Source organism: Engraulis encrasicolus, chromosome 7, assembly GCF_034702125.1.
Source record: "Engraulis encrasicolus isolate BLACKSEA-1 chromosome 7, IST_EnEncr_1.0, whole genome shotgun sequence".
Taxonomy (NCBI): domain Eukaryota; kingdom Metazoa; phylum Chordata; class Actinopteri; order Clupeiformes; family Engraulidae; genus Engraulis; species Engraulis encrasicolus.
In genome coordinates this window covers 10,889,090-10,909,089 of record NC_085863.1, presented here as the reverse complement: position 1 = coordinate 10,909,089, position 20,000 = coordinate 10,889,090, and the positions used below count along the sequence as shown (strand labels likewise).

The 20,000-nt window shown below is 43.5% G+C and overlaps 2 protein-coding genes across 2 annotated transcripts; one reads left to right on the top strand and one right to left on the bottom strand.

Annotated features, from left to right (window-relative positions):
• Positions 1–2,136: 2,136 nt before the first annotated feature.
• Positions 2,137–7,583, bottom strand: LOC134453352 (uncharacterized). The gene is made up of 8 exons (XM_063204230.1): positions 7,571–7,583; positions 7,089–7,202; positions 5,206–5,384; positions 4,441–4,577; positions 3,864–3,957; positions 3,346–3,675; positions 3,054–3,225; positions 2,137–2,285 (listed from the first exon to the last, which is right to left on the bottom strand). Exons 1-8 carry the CDS (start codon positions 7,581–7,583, stop codon positions 2,137–2,139), a joined length of 1,188 nt encoding a protein of 395 aa, XP_063060300.1.
• A 3,325-nt stretch (positions 7,584–10,908) lies between these two features.
• Positions 10,909–17,585, top strand: LOC134451960 (T-cell leukemia homeobox protein 3-like). Its single transcript, XM_063202354.1, has 3 exons — positions 10,909–11,356; positions 14,207–14,444; positions 17,369–17,585. The coding sequence occupies exons 1-3, from the start codon at positions 10,909–10,911 to the stop codon at positions 17,583–17,585; spliced, it is 903 nt and encodes a 300-aa protein (XP_063058424.1).
• The last annotated feature ends 2,415 nt before the right edge of the window (positions 17,586–20,000 follow it).

Here is a 20,000-nt window from a genome sequence, read left to right as displayed (position 1 = left end):
TACTGCACCACTCCCTCCAACAGGTCATGCATTATGTCTACAGCATAATTGCTTGACGAATGGAAAAACTGGAGGGAATTGAGTGGACAGTCTCGTTTGACACCAAATGTTGATTTCAAAGCAGGATTTTCCTGGATAACACGAACATGCTCTATATGAAGGTCTTTTGTACGTAGGGTTAAACCTGGGTGATCTTCACTGAAAACTGACTGATATTGACTTTTATCAGTTAAACATAACCTACAGCAGTATGTCGCACTGAATGATTCGACGAAACCAAAGAGTGCATGTAGAGCTAAATTGTCTCCTGTGACCTGAATGACTGAACCCTTCACAGGTGTAGCTAAAAAGGGCAACTGTATTCCTTCAGTCTCCAGAATCTTTAAATCATCTATAAGTGGCTTCAAAATTGGCTTAAATCCATATTTCTTAAGGTCCTCTGAGTGAAAAAGAGCAACAAGGTGAATATTCATTAACACAGAATTGAGCTTTGGTGATACATTTCTCAAAACAAAATAAACACATCCAAGTTTGTGCACTCCCTTTTTAGATCCTAGAGCATTAGCCGTTTCTATGTCATCATAGTAGAGTTGGATCTGAAGAGCATGTTCGTGGTGAGAAAATAAACTATGATTTTTAAAGTAGGACCCATCACTTATATCTCTGTATAATCCCTCCTGTTGTGGTTTTACTTCAGTGAAACTGTTACAGAGTTCCTTGCTACTAAACATTGATGAGAGAGACCCACGGATAGGCACATACATGAACTTATCATTGACTGGAACTTGCCTATATGTGCCTGTTATTCTGTCTCTTCTTACATCAAAACGGACACCCAGAACATGCTCTGCAGGCTCTACTATATTCCATTTCTTTTCAAAATGCCTCATCCTTTTAGTTTCTGTGTTCAAACACGAAAAGGGGTTTTCTAGTTGATCAAAACAACTCTCAACTCTCTCCAAAGTTTCTCTTGATGCATCAGAAGACAAACAATTAACAACAGCGTCCTTTGCGTGAGAATGAACATCATTAACCAGTTCCTCCATTGAATCAACTAGATACTGCACAGTGCTCTCTGGAACACCTGAGGCTTGAACCTGAGCAATAACAGAGCTGCACATGTCCCGAATGTGTTTCTTTTCAACAGGAACATGTGTAGTAACATTCATAGGAGGATCCACATTCACTGATGTTGACGGTCCAGCCACAGCCTCAAGTTCAAAACTGGTGACAGGATCTGGATCAAAACAGTCTTTATGCACTCGAGAAAGGTGACGTTGGTAACCAGAATACGTACCAAAAGTGTTAAAACAACCAGGTTCTCCACAGTTCAATTGCAGAGACTTTGCGGGATACAATCCATGCTCAAATTTCAAGTGTCTAAATAACATTGAACAACTGGTGTGGTGTCGTTTACAAAGGTAACATGTGTACATTTCTGGTCAAAATGTACAGTCTTCAAACCTCACAGTGAAGAAGTCTTGCTCGGATTTCTTTTACCCTGGGATTTTCTTTCACTTTGCCGACGTCAATGCCATACACAGTGGTTTGGATGAAGATGAAGAAGCTGGACAGGGCATCATCATACGACACAGCAAAAGCATAGTGTGCCTTGAAAAGCTCATCAAAGGCAGCAACTGGGGTCTGCATCCTGCAGGGAATGGCCTTCTGGTCCACGATGATGTAGAAGTCCTGGATGCAGCTGCTTCTTTCTCCAACACCGAGCAGAAAGGGCTGTCTGGGGTCAGTTTCTTTAAGGAAGGTCTCCATGCTTGATCCCACCTGTCAGTGAAAAAGTGAGTGTGAGTGATGATGTTTTTACTCAAGCCATTTTAATTCATGTGTGACTGACTGTATGAATGGATGTCTGACCCCACGAGTGAGTGAGTGTGATGAAATGTTTTTTACTCAAGGCATTTTAATTCATGTGCGAATGAATGTATGAATGGATGTGAACAATACACAACTTGATATATTAATGATGAATGCAAGGCATGGATCGATGAATGTATACAACATTAATTTATGTTTGTGTGATAAATGGGTGCATTACTTTTTAAAAACTATTTAACTGCATCTAAAGAATTACAATGCCACATTGGCTCTTGAAAACCTTGCATTGGTGATGTACAGTCCTTATAATACCTTCATGAACTTAATCAGGCGTCGAGTAGCCTCCGACGCACTCATCTTGCCACTCTTCTTCCCTTTAACTGTTGGAGGCAGGAGGTGAAGCAGAAGCAGGATGGCAGCCATCTCAGAATCCCACTCCTCAGAATGCCAGACTGCATGAATAGAAGTGACACAATGCTGCATCAGTTACAGTTCAGTTTTCTTTAAAGGTGCATTGTATAATATTTTAGTTGCTTCTTTCAAAAATACATGCTGCCCACACATAAATGTTACCTTTTTCACAAATACACACTACCACCATCTACAAAGTAATTGTAAGTATTCATTATGACTGGGAAAATTGCACTTTTCATACATGAAAAGGGGGATCTTCTCCATTGTCTGTCATTTTGAATTTCCAGAAATAGACATTTTTAGCTGCAAAACTTACTGTACTTTGGTCATACTAGTAAATATTAGTTCATTATTTAGTAAATATTCATGAAAAGATCAAATTTGGCAGTAGACAGCACTTTCAATGAGCAGCATAGTTGCAATAACTACTCTGGTCACATCCTACACAGTGCACCTTTAATTACATGATGGATTGAATATGATTAGCAGTAAGAAGCAGTGTGTACACACATAATTTGTAATAAAGGGGAGAAAAACATGAGAGAACACAACAATGTCCTGTTTTCTTTTTGCACTGAAAGCATGAATAATTTACAGTATCTACTATTCAGTGGGCTATGGGTTAACTTTAGTTTGCTCCTGGTTTCCTGTCTTACATTAGTATTTGAAAATAGTTGTGATGTCAGACACACCTGGATTAATCAGTTGGTACAATAATGTAAGACAGGAAACCAGGAGCAGTCTCAAGTTCAGGTAGTAGTGGATGTGTACAGATTATTAAGATTATGAAGCCTGTTAACTCTTACCACAATCGTCAGACTTATGTTGTGCAGACAGAAGCAGCTCATCAACATGCGGACTCGGAGTTAGGTTCTTGCAGCAATCTGCGATGACTCTCGGTTTGAAAAAGGTTGGCCACTTGGAGAGGAATTTACCAGACACCTCCTCACCAAAGATCATTGAGAAATCTTGGTCAATCTTAAAACAGAAAAGATGAAGTGGAAGAGAACACAGTTGTCATGGCACTATATGCATCAATTAAACAGTCAAGCAAAATAAGGCAACCACAAAATTGTCAGGAGAGCATTTTGTGCTTACCAAACCAGGTGTATCTAAGAATCTGGGAAAGAGATTAAGGACAGTAGAGGCACTTTCTGGGTCTTGAAGGACTCTTTGTCTGTGCTGGAATGTGGCCTTCATCTTATTTCTGACAAGGATTGCATCACTTGAGTGTTTCATCGCCAATATGGCTTCCCTACATTCCTCCCCGGTCAACTGCCTCTCATCTGAATGGATACTGCGTGGAGTCTTTGGGCCCTCTTGGAAAGTTGTCTTGGATTTTTTGCGGTCTTGAGCAGAGGTCCGCTGAACAGTTTTCAGCCTCCACGCTAGATAACCCGAACCACTCTGATGATCATAAAAATGTTCCTGTTGATGAAGAAAAACAGAGACTCATATCACCTGAGAAAAAACTCCTGAGAAAACCTTGTAACCCTAGTGAAAGCCACAGACAAGGGATGCCATGCCACACCCAGGACTGGCAGACCTGCTATTGACAAAAACAGTATTAAAAATATACACAGAATATACTAGGATGCATTATGGTTCGCACTCACATAGCCATTCTTGGAATCTGGGTCACTCAATTTCGGGAACAGTGTTGTAATCCCAAGTGCATAGAGGTTCCGCACATTTACCTGAGGTACCCTCCTAGGAAGAAAGAGATCACAAAAAATGGCAAATTTCATTCATGAGTACTTTTTATTATAGTTAACCCATTGATGCCATAGAGCAACATTGACCCTAGTGCCCAGAGATGCATTATGCAGCATTCGGGGTCATGGGTGCAACAAGAGGGTCTTGGCTTTTAAATGCAATTATTTTCATGTTTTTTATGTGCTAGCGATGCTGGGATATTAAGGTTTGTGTAGGTTTACAGCACCTTTTCTCAAAAAGGGCTACAGCATTTAGCAGGCATTTTTATGCAGGTGCTTTAGGCATCAATGGGTTAAGCAGAACATAAAAAATGTTTTAAAAAGTATATAAAATATTTTTTTAAATGACTAAATAAGTAGCTTAATAAAATGAACAGCTAAACTACAACTTAAGAGAAAATTAAATAGCTGAGTAAAAATAAAAGCTAATGATACATTTGAACAACCACAATCCAATATTGCAAGTGCATTTACTTACCCATGGTACTCAACCATATCTGCCACAAGAATGTTGACCATCTTTCTTCTTGTAACATCACTGAGGGTGCTTGCTTTCTCGTACTCTTCCAATATTTCTTTTCCACTGGGCTTTGAACAAAGAGCAGCTCTAACAATCTGAAACGACAACTGCATCATCATTCACACTGCAAGTACAGTAGGTATTTCATCTGATGTAACAGTTGATTGGCATGATCAATGAAAACTAGCCATCATAGCAGAGCATCTTCAGTCCAACACCATAGAGGTAGAACATAACACTAGAGTTGACACCGCAATTCACGACAGTAAAGAGAAACGGCACATGTATCCTCCAATATTGTGTAGGTAGTGTATACAGTCAATACAAATCAATGGAGAACACACCCCACTCAGTCAAAAATTGGACTAAATCTGTGTGAATATGAAGTAACATATTCAAAGACCAGATTTAAAATGTCATGCAACACACTTCAACTATTGTCCTTGTATAGTGTGTTCATGGACATTTTTCACATTATTAAGTGATTTTGACAGAGATGAGCCTCCTTCTCCATTCATTTCCATTTCTCAGGTCTACCTCCAAAAAATGGCAGCTACGGATTGCCGCGAAAAGGGCGGCCGGGTCCACTCTAGTGTTATGTTCTACCTCTATGTCCAACAGCTACTGAAGTTACAGTACTAATATACTTATTGTGAAACTTTAATATAAGGCTCGACATTGGTCTTAATTGACATCAGGGTCGATAGCATTTGGTCAACTTACATCTCTTGCAACATTGACATCCAGGGGTCCTTCAATAAGCTGTCTTCTCTCAGTCTTTGTAGATTCCAGTATCACTGTTGAGTCAGTACCTGATGATGACCCTGGGGATGCACATGATGATGATGGTGACCAGTCTGATGAAGATGAGCCCTCTAAGAATGTCACCTCAGTGTGGATATCTAAGAAAAAATACAGCATTGTAAATGACAATTGACAATCCTGCTCCTAGTTTCCTATGTTCACTTCAAACACACCTGGATTAATCAGTTTGTCCAATAATGTAAGACAAAAAAGGTAGTGAATGTGTGCATGTATAGTGACAGAGACAGGAAATATGTTACAGCTCAATTTACCTTTTGTAGAAGACAAACTAAAACAATAATTAAATATATGCGCCTGCAATCACTTACCATTACATTCCTCTGCCTTGAAAAACACCCCTGATGACTTTAAGAGTTCATCAAATATGTCTGAATCCACTTCCACATTACATGAATCCCTCAGCCTCAAAGAAGCAGAATCTGGCAAATTGAATTTCACCAGCACTGAAACACAAAATACTGTCAATTAGCAAAGTATGGGAACAACAACCATGCATGGAGCAAAGCTGCTGAACTATAAGTACACTGAAGTTAGCAGGAAATATAACTTTCATCTGCAGTTTCCAACAAAGACACTGTAAAACCTTAAAAGCACAAATAAACACAACAGTCAAATTAGCCTAACAGTTAGGCCTACCTGCTTGCAAAAACTGGGAGTAACTGTACTCTTCCTCGGCCTGTGGTACCCTAACCCATTTGCTGACTCCATTATATTCTACAGGAACCAGCATGTTGCCTTAAAGACAAAAATGGCATTATTTGAGGTAGGCCTATTACTAAATCACACACAGTGATCCTCGCCCTGGTGTAAAGGAGGGTGACTGAACACTAGGCTACAATTGCAGTGACTAGTTCCAACACATAACGGACAACGTGACACTGACCCTGATGAAGGAAAATAAAATCAAGTTACTGTAACAAAACATACACACACACTTGTCCTGTGCGGTGCTGTGTTTTGTGAGCGAACATTGTGGGAACTGTAAGATAGGCTTGAAAACACGCAGAGCTTTCCAGCCGATGCACTTGTCAAGGCTAAAAAAAAAAAAAAAAAACCAAGCCAAATCTTACCGAGGGTCTGCAAGCTGCAAATCGCAAGACCCCGAATTAACTCTCTTCGTGAAGAAAGCGCTTAACATGATCAGACAGACACAAACCACAATTTCATAATTGTAACAATTTGTTCTAGCTCTACATGATGGAGCACGAGCACCGAACAAACACAGACCTCAACTTGGTCGCGCTCACAACAGCTGGTTCTAGAGTTGATATGCGGGAGACCTTCCTTGTTCTAGCCATTCATGAAAATACGGGACAAATCACATCTCTTACCGCTTCAATATGGGGCGCATGCTTTAACTACCATAACGTTACGTATTTCAAGTGAAGGTGGCAACCATAACAGACCCAAACGCCGATGTGTTATCAATAAACAGCAATAGGAAACCGAAAATGTAGTATCAGTTAACCCCTACACTTACCAAACTGGCTACATAGCCCTAACGTAACTTGCACATATGAAATGTCGACATACTACACTCCAACCGTGTACAGCATTTTAAATTCATCCATACTATACAAAAAGCCTTCCCGTATGAAAACATAAATTATTTGAGGGACTATTTGTTTTACTAACCCCTGGTCCGGTGCCGTGTTGGCCAGCATGCTAGCTAAGGTTTGTTAGTTGGCCTAATTCGCTTAGCTACCCTGCGGACAAAATCAACCACAAAGCGATTATATATGTGCAAAATTGACACTTTTACCGACTAAAACGTAACTTACCATATAAAGGATAAATTTTCACAACGACATGGTTGACTGCTGCCGCTGCTGACGGGTCCCACTCCCAGCCAGGCAATGCTCCAGCAGGAGATTCAAAGGGTGGGTGTGTCCAATCTAACGAGTCACAGTGTAAATTCAGAAAACGACAGATATTAACTCTGACACTATCCGGGACTGACTCCAGAAGGCGTCAATATTACTCAATTCTGAGTAAAATTACTTGTAACCCCTGTTAATTAACACCGAAAAATTAACTCGGGCACATTTGCTGTGTACCCTCAACTAAATGATGGGGCCAGTATCTGTTCTTGTGACGAATATAGCCTATCCCGGTGCCTTGGAGAACCATGGAGGCACTAATCATGGACAGAACAATTTGCAGTCAGAATAGAAAATGCTAGCCTATAATCTGAGCTTCTGATTTTTTTGTATTATTATTTATTTAATGAACCTGCTTTAGTATTTGGCCTACTACAACTGACTTGGTGTAACCATAACGCATTTGATGGTTGTATTTGGAAGCTGATTTTTTCCATAATCAGTGTTGTAACTCAAGCTAGTTGCGATAACATATTTGTTATTACACAAGATGTATTGACTAGGATGTTTTGTCATGAAAGACTGATGATGCCGTGTATAAGAGAGAAAGAAAGAAAGAAAGAAAGAAAGAAAGAAAGAAAGAAAGAAAGAAAGAAAGAAACGAATATGAAATAAAGGTAGAGGCACAATGTAAGGCATGATATTTCAAAAAACGTCAACATAGCCTATTGAGCGCGCTGACGCACCATGTAAACCAAATTAAATGGAGCTCTATTACAGCTGCAAAAGAATGAGGTGCAAAGCGCGCGGTTAAAAAACATCCAAGAAAAGCCATTACACTCCCTGGCTTTATATAAAATTTTAGTTAATATTTCATAGCGGGAGACAAATGCCGCGCAGAGTCACAAAGAGCCGGTAAACTTTCATTAAGCAGGGTATTTCGCTGGAAGGGAGTTTTCATAGTCGTCTTCCTTTTTTCATCTTTTTTATTGCAATAATACTGATATCTCTGTCTGTCTCCACCTCCCCCTTCATTCGGGCTCATTTCACCTTCTCTGTCTTACCCCTGTGTTTTCCTTTTTTTCAGTTTAGTAATAAAAACATTCGAGATCCTTTTAAACGCACTATTACTTACCATGGCCTTTTCATATTGTACTATCACGGGCGTTTTAGAACAGCCATAAAAGAGCGTCATTTATTATTCAAAGGCAACGTTGTCTTTTGCATATTGTCTCCACCCGGTGCTGGCAAGCCTGCCAGACACCCGTTTAAAATGTTGGGGGAAATTGATAAAGGCAGGCACACGCAATAAAAACAGCGCCGGAGGCGGAATGGCACACGTGCCCTCCATATATGCAGATCCGTTAAATTAGCCGAACAATTCCCGCGCCCCGATGCTTTATGCTCCCCCAACGAGGCTACTAAAGGGGTCTCTGTGTTCGCTTTTGTCCGGGAATAGATCTGAACCCAAGCCGCCTGACATATGCCCTCACACTTTGTTTGATAACAAATGAGGTTAAACACATCAAATCACTCAATTGGACGGATAAAGGTTTATGGACAAGTGCTGCTCTTGCATTTTCCCCGCAAGAGACGACTTTCTACCAACTTATGCAATGCAAGTAAGTTATAGGGCCTACGCACACCATTATAATCACTGATCCATGAATTGACTACAGTATGGATTTACATTTTCAAGGAATTGTTAATATTCAGCTAGGCCTACAATAAACCCTTTTGATTGAAGTAGGGCACTAGTTTTACACAGTTATGCATACATAGTTTTTCCACAAGTGTTGAAAAAAGAACCCTGCATAGTGCTCGAGGCACTCTACCATTAGTGCATCTGTATATTGTGAAGATCATATTTCACGGCGCAGTGATTTAAGATTTAGCGGAGGAGTCGACCACTGTGCGCATGACGTCAACGCCAACTGACCACTTGCCAGTGGCTGGAGTCCCAAGGGGACATAGCAGTTTACCCGGGCACTCACTAATGGTCGATTAAAATATCAACTACTTCAAAGTAAACGGATTTTAGCCTCACCAGTTCCAGTCCCCTGAAGCAAATCAAACGAGGCGGGCGAGCCAATTCAGCGTAATCATCTTTACGCAGAGGATTACAAGGGACCACTTAGATTCTTCGTCAGCAGATCGGGTGTCACGACGCAGTGAATTAAATTCAGGGCTAGCGGTGGAGCATTTCCATGCAGGCCCCCAAAATATTCCTTGTTTAGGTCACTAAGATAGATGCATCATGCAACACCCAAGCAACCTGCGGCTAGCGCCTACATTTGTTAAGCACACATTTAGAAAACTGCATCCACATGACAACGTGGGTTTTCATCAACATGATAGGCCACTGAAAATGCCAATGGAAGATGATGAGAACTTGAGAAAATAGAGGATTCCTAGAAACATACGCGTATGTAATCTTTTGACGCACAGGCTTGCTGCTACATCTCTCCTGGGGAATGTGGTGAAGAAGTGAACTGAAGTGACCACAACCTTTGCATAAAGTATGAAATAAACATATGTGGACAATCTCCTCACCCCCCTCCATTTTTCTTCATCTACGTCTTGTCCCTTGATAGGCCTATTCACATAGGTTAAATAAATTAGGTGGACCAATAATACACTCTGGGTTTATCAACATGCCTGGCTGCGCAATAGCCAACACAGACAAGTACATAGGGCCTACTTGGAGTGGAATTCATATGCTGTACCCCCCCCCCCCCTGGAATTCAACTAACGAGCAGTTGGCATAAAATACAACCAAAAATATCCGTCACGTTAAGCATATTGTTTCCAACAAACACCCCAGCAAATACATTTAAGACGTGAGCCTCCCCAATATGGATCAGTTGCTGTAGGAGAAAGTTTGGCAATTCATAGCTACTTGCCTCCAGCGTCGGTAAATGGCCTGTGTGCTTTTAATACAGCAGCTCAAATTTCTCATCGAAGATCGATAGCAAAAATACAGGATTTATCTAATTAGCCGAGTCTCAAAAGGCTTCCCCACATTAGGTTACACATCGCCATAAGTGCATGGTGCCATGTTTGGAAAATAGACGCACTGAGATAAATATCCTCACTTGCAAAAGCACGCCTTTATCTCACACCACTGGCTAAAATAAGCTCATTTGAAATGGTTGAATTAGCAAGCTGAATAAATAATTTGTCACTTTGCAGTTAAATATCAGATTCCTGGCCATAACTGACATTTTAAACTCATTTCAAACTGTCACGCACAGCCTTGATTTATATGTCGTTGAATAAATGACTTTTCATCTGCTTAAAACGAAATGCGCCATAGATGGTCTTTGAAATGAAGGGCTTCGGGGCTTTTTAAAAAGAGATGCTTGATGTATCCTTGAAAAACTGATGTCACGATGAAACGCACCCTCTGTTTCGCTACTTCACACAAAGTTTTAGCCAATGGGAGAAGAGCGGTGCGTTCTGACCAATCCAAAGAGGGAAGAGAAAAGGCATGCATTACCGGGGATGCCGAGAAAGACAGCCGGCAGCACGTGAAGCCCCCTAATCAATTGACAGGGTGACAACTTTTCACGGACGCGCACAACGTCTTCGTTTGGATTGTCTGGATGCTCTAAAAGTAATAGACACACAACAAGACCAATCTTGGGGGAATATTTAGACTTTTACAAAGTAGTAAGAAATCAACATTTACCATTTACCATCTGGTTCTGATCTCCCTCGCCGCGTTGGAGGAGCTGCCGGTGGATCAAGTGTGGCAACATCCGAGGGGAAGGGAGCGAGGATGGACAGAACCTCGAGTCCTAGTCCGAGTGGCACCAGCCAGACCCCACAGCCCTCCCAACACGAACCCATCAGCTTCGGCATTGATCAAATCCTCAGCGGGACCGACCAAGACAGCTCCCAGCACAACTCCTCCAACAGGAACAACTTGGAGACTGGCACGACCAACGGAGGTGGCTATCATCACCTGGGCAGCCCAAGCGGGGCTAGCGCGACACCTTACACGACTCTCTCGGGCTCTTTCCATGGCATTGCCTCTCCGTATGATGACACGGGCTCGTACGGTGTCAACCTGACCCTTACGCCTGGTGGAGTGATCAGGGTGCCGGCGCACAGGCCTCTGGCCGCGGCCGTACCTCCACCCATGGCCAGCACTGTGCCAGGACTGGGGAGCATTAGTTTCCCTTGGATGGAGAGCAGTCAGAGGTTTGCGAAGGAGCGCTTTGCAGGTAATCACACATTATTTTCTTTTCCTTTCTTTCTTTCTTTTTTTTTTTTTTTTTAAAAAAAAGGGCAATGTTAAAATGTTTCAGTCGGCTAATGGATGTTTCTGAAAATATTTTAAAAACTGTTAAATGTTATGGCAGCTCAGAATACCTAGAGCCTAGGCCATGTAGGCTACACTGCCTTGGTAAAGAGACACACTTAACCACGAAATAATAATTTAGACATAAAGTAGTAAATATAGACTTATCTTTAACATAATAAGATCAGGTAAAAGTAAATATTTTACGTGGGGGATTAGGCCTACAGGGGAAATGAACTGGTAAAATTATGTGCAGCAAATTGTGACATCTATTTTCTCTCACATCCCTCAAGTAATAAAAATAGGCTAAGCCTGCTCATCTTAGTTTGGCGAATCTCAAAATTATGTAGGGTTTCATTGGTTATGATTTCAGCGTTTGAATGCCTAGGTCTAGTTGTCTATATGGATAAATATGTTTACGATAGTTTTAAAAACAACAATTCGACTTTTTCGTAACGAATGGAGATGGAGAATGGATGGAGAAGTGTAATAACAACTGTACAAATGCATTGAATAGTTTTTCTTAATGTAGGCTTAATAGTCCTATAACAATGCCTTTGTTCATTATTATTATTATTATTATTATTATTATTATTATTATTATTATTATTATTATTATTATTATTATTATTATTATTATTATTATTATTATTATTATTATTATTAATGATAATAATAGTAGGCCTAATAATAATAGTCTAATAATGATAATAATAATAACACTATAATTTTCGGCACGTGACTGGTGAATTGGGTTTTATAAATTAAAAATATATATGAAAATAAACAATGTCCAGAGAATAACATAGTATGAGCCCACTTTACACAATTAGACCTACACCTTTGACAATTTATCGAATTGACTTTGACCCTGACAAGATGGTGTCTCCTTACTGTTCAAATCACAGTCATGGGGCCCTCTGTGCCCATTTACGTCTCAGCTCCAGACCCCGTGTTCAAAATTGGGATGGGAGATGTTTTTAAAGACCCGTCTGTCTCCTGAAACACGATCTCATCCAATTACCTCAACCCGCCTGTTACATCTCCTGTTGATAGTAATAACGTGCGAAACTAGCTGTCTCCGTGAAAGAGATTCATACTCTGTATAGGCTACATGATTTGCCACACAATATGACCAATTTCCAGATAACATATGTCCCTATTTATTATTACACGCCAATGGTGAGGCGATGTAGTGTTATTTGATTATTACAACTAGCATATGTGAACAGAGTCCCGTCCACCACTCAGAACCAATAAGCCTAGACGTTGTTATTAAATTACTGGTGGAAGAAAAGGAACATCGTCACCCTCCGTGCTAACTTCTGTCACACTACACAATTGAAATTCATATGGAAACTTGAATACCATAAACATGACCTGAAAATGATGAGTAGGCTTGAAAGAAGTCTAAGTGATAGGCTCACACTCTGAAGCTCACACACTCAAGAAACCACAGATGAAACATTTGGTTGTGCCTATTGTGACAATATCACACAACAAGTGTCATTGTTTTAGCAGTATAACAATTATATAATAATGTAGTAACACTTAGATGATTACATTACAGTACACAATATCACTGAGGGAGAAAGAATCAGTATATTTTTTGCAAAAACATGTACATTTTCATACACAACAAAATATGTCCCATGCATGTATATAGGCCTATACTGTGGGTCTGGATGCAAAATAAGCTGACCAAACATGGGAGAGAGTCAGTATCTGTTGAGAGCCACTAATGTCACTCTGGTCTCTTCTCTTCTTCCTGGTCCTCTCACTACACACAGCCTGTCCATCCATCACTGGCCCCTTTTATCCTGCAGCCAGCTGGAAATGCAATGCAGTCATAAAACAACATCAATATTTCAGGAGGGTTATTAATGGGCGCCTATGGGCGCTTTCGAGGGTTCCCAGCACTTTTGGAGAGGGAGAGAGGGAGAGAGGGAGAGAGGGGAGGAGTTTGACTTAATAAATAAGTCAGGAATACACCCAATATTAGTCATTAGTTACAACTGCCACGATAAAACTTTGAATTCGGCTGAAGGGCCTTGGCTTGATAAAGCAATAGCTATACTATTAGACGTGGCTGCTGCCATATTGTGCCCCAGAGTGAAGGAAATGTGGCCAAAGCAAATGGGATGGGATTTACGCACCATGCTAAGGGGTGTTTAAGGAATTTAATATTACATTTCTTTTTACTTTTTTTTCATTTCACTGAAACTTAAATATGAAATGTCTATACTGGATGAAATGTGTGAATTAAGTTACAATAATAGGTCTGTTAAAAGTAAAAGTGTCAGGTCTGACATATTGTTCTTTATTCAGAAATACAGAAATACAATTTAAATAAAATGTAAAATCCCACAGTTAACCAAGAATACATGTATCTATTGTATATTTTTTGTAGTTTGTTTAAAGGAATATTATATGACAGGACACCGGTATATAATAAATTAATATCTTGCACTTTATTTATAATTAATAATATTGTTGTTACCATTGTTATTTCTCTCTCTCTCCCTCTCTCTCTCTCTCTCTCTCTCTCTCTCTCTCTCTCTCTCTCTCACTTATACACCTGCACGAACACACACTATTTAACACACACACACACACACACACACACACACACACACACACACACACACACACACACACACACACACACACACACACACACGTTTTAACACACACACACACACACACACACACACACTCTTCTAACACACACTTCTGAAACACACACACATCAAAACACACTCCCCCATCGCAGCAGCCCTGACGCCGTTCACGGTGGCGCGCCGCATCGGCCACCCGTACCAGAACCGCACGCCGCCCAAGCGCAAGAAGCCGCGCACCTCCTTCTCGCGCGTGCAGATCTGCGAGCTGGAGAAGAGGTTCCACCGGCAGAAGTACCTGGCCTCCGCCGAGCGCGCCTCCCTCGCCAAGACGCTCAAGATGACCGACGCGCAGGTCAAGACCTGGTTTCAGAACAGGAGAACCAAGTGGAGGTGAGGAGGGGAGTGTGTGTGTGTGTGTGTGTGTGTGTGTGTGTGGGGGGGGGTGATGAGGTGTGTGTGTGTGTGTGTGTGTGTGTGTGTGTGTGTGTGTGTGTGTGTGTGTGTGACCGACGCTCAGGTCAAGACCTGGTTTCAGAACAGGAGAACCAAGTGGAGGTGAGGAGGGTAGTGGGTGTGTGTGTGTGGGGGCGGGGTTGATAAGGTGTGTGTGTGTGTGTGTGTGTGTGTGTGTGTGTGTATGGAGGGTGCGATTTGTAGGGCCCAACCCCCTCTGTTTTTTTAATATTTAGTCTTTAATATCTTTACTTTAACTACATGATTTCAATTGCAGTTTAATATAACTTTCCATTCCATTGCTTAAAATCTGAAACAAATCCCTCCTGTTTTTTCAACAAATCGCACCCTTTGTGTGTGTGTATGTGTGTGTGTGTGTGTGTGTGTGTGTGTGTGTGTGTGTGTGTGTGTGTGTGTGTGTGGATGTTTCATGTGTGCATTGCATGTTACTCTCTGGGTCAGCGTGTGTGTACGTGTGTATGTGTGTGTTTTGTATCAGCCTTATAGTCAGCCTTATACTGTAAAATAAACGTATGCACAGGTCTCACAGGCCCACAGTGTAGAGATACCATTGTGTGTGTGTGTGTGTGTGTGTGTGTGTGTGTGTGTGTGTGTGTGTGTGTGTGTGTGTGTGTGTGTGTGTGTGTGTGTGCGCGTAGGTACGAGCAAAAAAGGACAGACTGTCACTATTCATAAGTAATTAGAAATGTTGATATTTTGCTTGATATTCTGCTTTCCATTGTATTTTCAGCACACTCTCCATTGGCGGCCATTGCACCTTTTTTGTCACTGTCTTATTCATGCTATTAGCTACACTTTCCACAAAGCACAGGCCAACACTGATGACCCCCCCCCACCCCCATCTTGCTGTTGTCCTCTTCAGACTTCATCTCCCTTTGCCTCTAAAAGTCTAGTCGCCTATTGATTTATAAATCGTTGGCTGGTTCTTTTAAAGTCACTTTTATGGACGCAGGCCTAAGCCTACAGTACCACCTGTGAGTGAACAATCACTGAAGCATAGGAAATCATTTCCGTTTGGTTGTCTAGGAAATGAAATGTTACGGAACGGCAGAAAAGTGTTCTTGAAGTGAGAGGGGATCGGTGAAATAAATACGACTAGCGTAGCGTAGATGCCGCCTCTGAGATTTTGCCTGACTGAATGGAGCTCGGCGCGAGATTAATCCTGAACCGTGGCGAATAGATCAGAGAATTTGTGTCATTCCAAATAGACGGTTTGATGGTAGCGCCGCAGATAGATTAAACACTCCAACTAGCTGATAAAATATTAACGGACTGCCCGGCTAACCGTCTGACACAGCGCTAGCGAAACGCTACAGCACTTTTAAATTAAAATGAAGAATGTCTCCCAGTGAGCGGCATCGGTAGACACATAGCGTTATTTAGGAGAGCATTAAACTACTGTGCCAGCCAGTTTCCCCTTTCAAGTGGTGTCTCATTGTAAAAAGGCCTATGATAACATTATGGAATCTAAATGAGAATTAAGGCAAATTAGCAGCAATTTGTTATCAAAAGTTATGTGCCATCCTTCAAGTTAGTCAAGCTGCAATTCCTTTTGTCACAGAGATGAAGAGCTATGAGAGTAGGCTAATGCTGTATTGTAGCAGTGGAACTAAATGGGCAGTGTTCATATCTATGGAGGCTGATTAAGTTGTGCTCATACATAAAGAAGACTGATTGGTATGTTTGTTGACATGGGAGGATATTAGGATATTAATAATCACACTTCCATATGCCACTTCACAGGAAGTCTTTCATAAGGTGGTAGTCTTAACATCGATAGGTTAACTATATTAAGAAGAATGTGTTTAGTTTGGCAGACTATTTGGTGTTATGTTTCTTAGATGATTTCTTACACTTAACCTTTGAAACATTGTTCTCTTCCTCCTGTTCTCCCCCCTCTTCACTTCTCCTCCTCCTCTGTCGTCTTCCTCTCCTCTTGTCCCCTCCTCCTCCCTCCTCTTCCTCCCTTTCCCCTCCCCTCCTCCTCCTCTCGCCTATTCCTCTCCTCTTGTCCCCTCCTCCCTTTCCCTCTCCTCCTCTCTCCTCTTCCTCTCCCATCCTGCTCCTCCTCTCTCCTCTTCCTCTCCTCTTGTCCCCTCCTCCTCTCTCGTCTTCCTCTCCCATCCTGCTCCTCCTCTCTCCTCTTCCTCTCCTCTTGTCCCCTCCTCCTCTCTCGTCTTCCTCTCCCATCCTGCTCCTCCTCTCTCCTATTCCTCTCCTCTTGTCCCCTCCTCCCTCTCCCCTATTTCCTCTTCCTCCATTTATCCTCCCCTTCCCTCCTCCCCCTCTTTCCTCTCCTCCTGTCCTCTCCTCCCTTCCCTCCTCCCCCTCTCCCCTCTCCTCCTGTCCTCTCCTCCCTCTCCACTTTTCTCTCCCTCTCCCCTCTCCTCCTGTCCCCTCCTCCCTCTCCACTTCTCTCTCCCTCTCCCCTCTCTCCTCTCCTCCTCCCTCTCTCCTCTTCTTTTCCTCACTCTATCCTTCTCCCCTCTCTCCCTCTAACCCCTCTCCTCCCTTTATCCTTCCCTTCCCTCCTCCCCCTCCCCTCGTCTCTCCTCGTCTCTCCTCTTTCCTCTCCTCTTTCCCCTCCTCCTCCTCTTCCTCTCCCCTCTCTCCTCTTTACCCTCCTCCTCCTCTCCCTCTCCCCTCTCTCCTCTTTCCACTCCTCCTCCTCTCCCTCTCCCCTCTCTCCTCCCCCGTCCACTTCTCTCTCCCTCTGCATCTCTCCTCTTTCCCCTCCTCCTCCTCCTCTCCCTATTTCCCCTCCCCTCTCCCCTCTCCCCTCTCCTCCTCCTCCCCCTCCCCTCTCCCCTCTCTCCTGCCCCGCCCCGTGCGGTTGCCAGACGCCAGACGGCGGAGGAGCGGGAGGCGGAGCGTCAGCAGGCCAATCGGCTGATGATGCAGCTGCAGCATGAGGCCTTCCAGAAGTCGCTCGGCGACGCCGCCGTGCCCAGCGACCCGCTCTGCATACACAACTCCTCCCTCTTCGCCCTGCAGAACCTGCAGCCCTGGGCCTCGGACGAGAACGGAAAGCTGGGACCCGTCACGGCACTGGTATGATGAGCCCAGAGGACCGTTAGCTTCCCTCCCAACTCCCTACAGGACCACCAGAAACACCACCAAGCTGGGCACCGTCACGGCACTCGTATGAAGGCCCAAAGGAACACTAACCTCCACTTCCCCAAAACGAACCCCATAATCCACACCACCACCAGACAACAACGCAAGGTTGGGCCCCGTCACGGCGCTGGTATGATGAGCCCAGAGGAACACTGTGCATGGGTTCTAAATTTAGTTTATAAGCTGACTGCGCGAACCTAGCTGCGCACAACTCAGCCTCTGATTGTTGGAAACCGATGTCGGTCAAAAAAATTAGCTCACGTGGTTGGCTGCCAGTGTCTTGCCCCTCCTCATAACATGGTGTTGATAAACACTGAGAACCCATGTATACAGTAGCCTCCTCCGCCTCCCAAAATGAACCCCGTGATGAACGCCATAAACAACAGACACACCACCACCGGACAACAACGGAAAGCTATAGGCACCGTCATAGTGCTGGTATGAGGCGATAGGAGCACTACCCATCCGCCCCCACCCCCTTAACACCACCAAACAATGACACTACTATGAGCCGAGTGGAACCCTGACCTCCATCTCCTTAAAGAACCTCACAATTAACACAAACAGCACAACACCACAGGATGAGAGCATTAAGATCGGAACAGTGACGCCACTGGTATGGCCTGGGAGGAACACTAACCTCCATTTTCACAACCCAAAGGAACCTCACAAGCACCACAAGCAACACCATCAATAGCAAGCTCAGAACCATCACGGCACTGGCATGACCCGAGAAAGGACCCCTAACCTCCACCTCCAGAACCCTAGTGGAACCCCATCACCACCATCACCAGAAGACAGCAGCAGGCTCATAACTAGGGATGCCAACTAGCAATGGAAGAAATACGGGACAGTTCAGTAAGGCGAGGGGTAAGGTCCTCCCCCAGAAAATTCAGCATTTCTTAGATGCAATTTCCTGCATTTTAACATATTTTAAAGTCCTGTGTTCCGTTTCTGCTCAATGCAGAACCCGTACTTTTATATCTAATAACAGCGCGATTACGTATTTCAAGGGGACGGTTGGCAACAGTACTCATAACTGCCATGACACTGGTATGAGGCAAGACAAAGACAAACCCTGACCTCCACCTCCACCTCCACCTCCACAACCCTAGAGGAACACTACTACACAGTAAAAATGTAGTGCCAATTCAACTCTCAGAGCATACGCTGGGACCAAATACACTCTGGAAGATGTTAAATCAACTCTTAAAGTGTTGAATTAACACTGCATGTTTTACTGTGTACCAACACCAGATGACAACAGCAAGCTTGTAGCCATCACGGCACTGGTACGAGACGACATTAGACGGCACATTAACCTCCACCTCTCAAAAGGAACCCCATAAGCACCAACACCGCCACCAGACGACAGCAGTAATATCAGAGAGAGTAGAGAGAGAGAGAGGTTCCATTGGCCCATTGTTTCTGGGTTCTACAATTGCAAGGGGGAGGGGGAGAAATCTCCTTTTAGGCAGACCTAAGGACTGTTCTATTCATTGTAGGAGCATTATGACACGCTCATTTAGGAACCTGGTCACGTTAGGTGCCCATCGCAACCTATTACATTGGCTTATCTCTATACGTATACGTGAAGAATCTCTGGTAATATGGGCACCGCCACAGCACTGATATGAGCCAACAGGAACACCCACCTCCCCAAGGAACACCACAACCACCCAAAACAACAACAACAACACCGGAGGACAGCCACAAGCTTGTGTCACCCATCTCCCCAAGGAGCACCGACGATCACAAACGACAACATCACCGGATGACGCTGGCAGGCTCAGAACCGTCACAGCACTGGTATGAGCTGAGGGGAAAACTTCACCCACTCTTACTCGACCTCCCCAAAGGAGCTCCACCACCACAAGCACCACCACCACCATCACCAACAACACTCCACCCACCCACCCTCCTGTCCTGGAGAAACTGTGGGGAAAACTTATCCCAACCCGACCTCCCCAAAGGAGCTCCACCACCACCAAAGCACCACCACCACCATCACCAACAACAACCCACCCACCCTTCCACCCTCCTGCCCTGTCCTGGAGAAACTGAGGGGAAAACTTATCGCAAGCCGACCTCCCCCAAAGGAGCTCCACCACCACCACCACCACCACCACAAAAAGCACCACCACCACCATCACCATCACCAACAACACCCCACCCACCCTTCCACCCTCCTGTCCTGTCCTGGAGAAACTGAGGGGAAAACTTATCGCAAGCCGACCTCCCCCAAAGGACCTCCACCACCACAAACACCACCACCACCATCACCAACAACACTCCACCCACCCATCCACCCTCCTGTCCTGGAGAAACTGTAGAGAAAACTTATCCCAACCCGAC